The sequence below is a fragment of the Myotis brandtii genome, unplaced genomic scaffold (genome assembly GCF_000412655.1).
Source record: "Myotis brandtii unplaced genomic scaffold, ASM41265v1 scaffold573, whole genome shotgun sequence".
NCBI classification, from domain to species: Eukaryota; Metazoa; Chordata; class Mammalia; order Chiroptera; family Vespertilionidae; genus Myotis; species Myotis brandtii.
The window spans coordinates 1,595,856-1,600,117 of record NW_005370145.1 but is presented as its reverse complement, the minus strand read 5'-3'; the positions used below and the strand labels follow the sequence as shown (position 1 = coordinate 1,600,117).

The following is a 4,262-nucleotide window of genomic DNA, read 5'->3' as shown; positions in this document are numbered from 1 at the left end:
CGCCCCCCCAGGAGGTGGGAGTTTCCCGTCCTGTGTGGTCACTGTCCGGGGAGCCGAGCACGTGAACAGCCCCGGGGCGGGGGGGGGGGAACCCTGGTTGTCAGCGCGCGTGGGAGCAGGAGAAATGGGGAGATAGGGGAGGTGGGCAGGGCACCTCCTGCAACCCGGCGCGGGGATCCGCAGGGGGTTTATTCGGAGAACTATGTGCATTCAGGGGATCCCTTCTGTTCGACCCCAGCGATAGGAAAGTGGGGGGTTTTTAAGGGCATTTGCGATCGCTGCGGCTCACAGGGGTCTGCGGGAGAGCCCTCGGGGAACAGAGCCTCGCTGATACCGGGTTTTCTCTTCTTTCTTTCTGTTTAAACGGGTTCAGTGTTAGCTGTATTTTGGTGCCCTGAGCTTTGCAAGGGTTTTTTGTTGTTGTTGTTTGTTTGTTGTTTTGTTTTTTAGTTGAAAACTTAAATTCCCAAATCGAGATGTCCCGGTTTTCAGGGATGGGATGCTTCCTGTGGCTGCACTTAGCCTCCTTCTGGGGGTTCTTTGGTATGGAAGTTGGGATGCTAATGACCCTGCCCCCCTCCCCCCCCGCCCCGGGGGGGGGGGGGGGGGGGGGGGAGGTCCTCTCTGAGAGGCCCCCTGAGCTTGGAGGTTAGGGAGGTGCTTTCCTTGGGCCCTGGGTACTGTCTAGAGAAGCCACGTATGGCTTTGGGGCACGGAAGGCTGGACACCTGCGCCCAGGTTCCCTGTGCAGAGGGTGGATTCCTTCCGTCCATATCCGGCCCCCAGACAATTCCAGGGTACAAAGTCAGAAGGCCTGATCTGAGCCCTGGGGGGTAGGTGGCCTCTTTCTAGACGCCCTGTCTCTGTCCCAGGTAAATAATTCTGTATGTAATCCAACATGGAACTTGGGGTTAGGACTTAGAAAATTCCACCCATAGCTTGCCTGTCATATGGGAGCACTCAGGCCACTTCATAACCTGGCAGGCACCGGCCCCAGCAGCCCGGGCTGTGTTCTGAATTGCGGATGGCAGGTTGGGAGAAGGACTGCAGAAACCCCGAGGCCCGCAGGGACCAGAGCAGCCTGCAGGACTGCCCCTGCTGGGTCACTTGCAGGAAGAGAGCCGGGACCGTGTGCTGGACGGAAGAAACACACCCGCCTTCGGGGGAGGAGACGTTGGCAGGGCCACCTGCCACAGAGGTGATGCCGGAGCGGTCTCTTTGTTGCAGACAGTGACGAACACCTTCCGTGCGGCCAACGTCCAGATCCAGAGCCAGGACCAGAGGCTGCTGACCCTGTGGCTGGACAAGGACCATCGGCGCACTTTCAGGGATGTGGTCAGGTGAGGCTGGGCCCGCCACCTCCTGGGCTGCGTGCCCCACCAGGCAGACCTAGCAGAAGCCAGTCCCTCCCATCCCCCAGCCCCCGCCTCCAGCCTTGCCAGAGGCAGATCCTGAGGCCGGGCAGGTGTTCCTGGTGGGTGTGAACTTGGGCCGCTGCCCTGTGACTTGAATCCAGGAAGAAGGGCAAATGCACGGCTGATCCCGAGCAGCCGAGATTGCCATGAACCTGCAGCTGCAGCCCTCCTGACCCAATGCCCGGTACTGGCACTGCCCCCTGCAACACAAGCTGCCCTACGGTGGCAGCTGTGCCCAGTTCCTGTGACCCTTGTTGGGTAAGGACGGTAGACACAGTGACCCATCCAGCCATGTTCTCCTCTCCCAGTGTTCGCCCTCGGCCAGGGGGCTCTTTCTTCTCCTGATGCTCCCTCCTCCCTCTATGGGGCCCCCTCCTCTATACCCTTTAACCCCTGAGATTTGAACCCTGAGATCGGTCTCCTGAGCTGGTCTGTCTCCACTCACAGATTCGAGGTTGCCCCCTGCCCAGAGCCATGTTCCGGGGTCCAGAAGTCCAAGGCGCTATGGCTCAGTTCACACCAGCAGAAGGAGGTGGAAGGGACCAAAGCCAAGCCCAAGCCCCTTCTCATGCCCATCAACACGTTCTCCGGCATCGTCCAGTGAGCCCGAAGGGGCAGTGGATACACTGAGTCCGAGAGCTGCTGGCCCACGAGGAAGGACACACTACCCACCAGTCCAAATACTCACACCCATGGCCGGAGCAAGGCCAGGCTGCCCTGGACTGGCCCCAACGAGGAGCCAGCGAGTGCCTGGAGCACAAGGAGGCTGGTCGTGAGGTTGACGGAGGCCACGCGAAGGCCCCAGGATGCCCAGGCAAAGCTGCGCACACACAAGCCCAGCTCCTGGCACAGCTGTCCGCTCCTTCCAATTCCCACCTCTCCCACTCATGCTCCCGCCCAGCCCTTAAAACCACAGTGACAGCTGCTGTTTTGGTCAGGGCCCGCGTACTGGGGGAAAATGGGAAGTAGACAAAGGCAACTACACCTCCTCTGCCTCCCACGTCTGCTCCCTTCCCTTGCCTCTGCCCACCTCACCCACCCCCGGGCGTCTCTCTCGGTTGAGAGGAAAGTGTCAGACTCAATAAATGCACACTAAAGTGTTTCTGCTTTTATCTAACACCGGCAATATTCCTATTTTAATGGGGACTGGGGGCAGGACTACCCTGTGAATCCACTTGGGCCAGGTAGTGTCTGCCTGGCCACACGTTGACGTAGGGACTCCCAAAACAGAGGTGGGAATGCAGGCTAGTTTCAGAGAAACCAGAGATTAGAGACAGTAAAATGCTTGGCTCTTGAGTTCAAAAACTCACACTCACGGTAAAATAGGGAAGATCAGTGGCCCAGAAACAGTTCCCTCACCCCCAGGACTAGCTGTGGGTGGGGGAGAAAGGAATACAGAGAACATAAAGGTGAGGCTTGAGCCCATCCCGTCAGCTTGCAATGAAAGCAAGCTGTAGACCAAACCCTGCCACACATACACCCCCACCCCAACTCCCTCTCACCCCAACCAAATTCGGCGCTGTGAGCAAACCTGTCTCTGGAGGTAGCTGGTTAAGTAAATGTTGGCTAACCTCCTCTGGAGTGTGTACTCCCGAGTTGGATGTCCTAGGTGTAGATTAGAACTAACTCCTTCTGGGTCTAGATGGACCCCGGATGGGGTGTGGAGTGCCCTCAGCTGCCAGCCCTCTCTGGGGGTGGTCCCAACTGAAGAGGATGGTGTCACCCAGCCATGCCCCTTCCAGGGGGCACCCACGTCCCATGAAGCAGCTCTGAGCCCTGGGGACAAAAATAGCTGCCTTCTGAGGCTCTGATTGGACGGAGGCAAGTGATAAACAAGATAACAGTGACAAAGAGCCCCATCGATTGTATGCTGGACAGTAGCTGCTGGGGAGAAAAATAAAGCGAGTGGGGTTGGTATTTTAGTGAGTGTGGCCTTAGGCAGTAACAGGGTGGTCCTGGCCTTTGAGTAAATCCTGAAGATGAGGAAGGAATTAGACTTCTATATTTACTCTCCGCCTCCCGGATAGTTTCACTCGCCTGAAGCAGTTCAGGGGTCAAACTCAGGCTCCTGAGAGACTGAGAGACACTGAACAGTGGGAGTCGTGGGGCTCAGCTTGGAGCGCAGCACCTGTACACGCAGCAGGTGCAGGGGAGAGCCAGCAGTGTCCGGCCCAGGAGGACAGGGACATGGCAGGTGCGGGGAGAGCCAGCAGTGTCCGGCCCAGGAGGACAGGGACATGGCAGGTGCGGGGAGAGCCAGCAGTGTCCGGCCCAGGAGGACAGGGACATGGCAGGTGCGGGGAGAGCCAGCAGTGTCCGGCCCAGGAGGACAGGGACATGGCAGGTGCGGGGAGAGCCAGCAGTGTCCGGCCCAGGAGGACAGGGACATGGCAGGTGCGGGGAGAGCCAGCAGTGTCCGGCCCAGGAGGACAGGGACATGGCAGGTGCGGGGAGAGCCAGCAGTGTCCGGCCCAGGAGGACAGGGACATGGCAGGTGCGGGGAGAGCCAGCAGTGTCCGGCCCAGGAGGACAGGGACATGGCAGGTGCGGGGAGAGCCAGCAGTGTCCGGCCCAGGAGGACAGGGACATGGCAGGTGCGGGGAGAGCCAGCAGTGTCCGGCCCAGGAGGACAGGGACATGGCAGGTGCGGGGAGAGCCAGCAGTGTCCGGCCCAGGAGGACAGGGACATGGCAGGTGCGGGGAGAGCCAGCAGTGTCCGGCCCAGGAGGACAGGGACATGGCAGGTGCGGGGAGAGCCAGCAGTGCCCGGCCCAGGAGGACAGGAGGCGGCAGGTGCGGGGGGTGGGGGAGAGCCAGCAGTGTCCGGCCCAGGAGGACAGGAGGCGG

General features: G+C 60.1%; 2 protein-coding genes across 2 annotated transcripts in view; both read left to right on the top strand.

Moving 5' to 3' along the window:
- PIK3R6 (phosphoinositide-3-kinase, regulatory subunit 6) overlaps positions 1–2,532 on the top strand; it is a 70,766-nt gene extending 68,234 nt beyond the window's left edge. The window contains exon 21 of the mRNA XM_014549813.1: positions 1,863–2,532. Within this exon, the coding sequence (XP_014405299.1) occupies positions 1,863–2,019 (157 nt within the window). The 3' untranslated portion in view covers positions 2,020–2,532. The remainder of the gene's footprint in view (positions 1–1,862) is intronic.
- A 1,620-nt stretch (positions 2,533–4,152) lies between these two features.
- MFSD6L (major facilitator superfamily domain containing 6-like) overlaps positions 4,153–4,262 on the top strand; it is a 4,469-nt gene continuing 4,359 nt past the window's right edge. The window contains exon 1 of the mRNA XM_014549812.1: positions 4,153–4,159. Within this exon, the coding sequence (XP_014405298.1) occupies positions 4,153–4,159 (7 nt within the window). The remainder of the gene's footprint in view (positions 4,160–4,262) is intronic.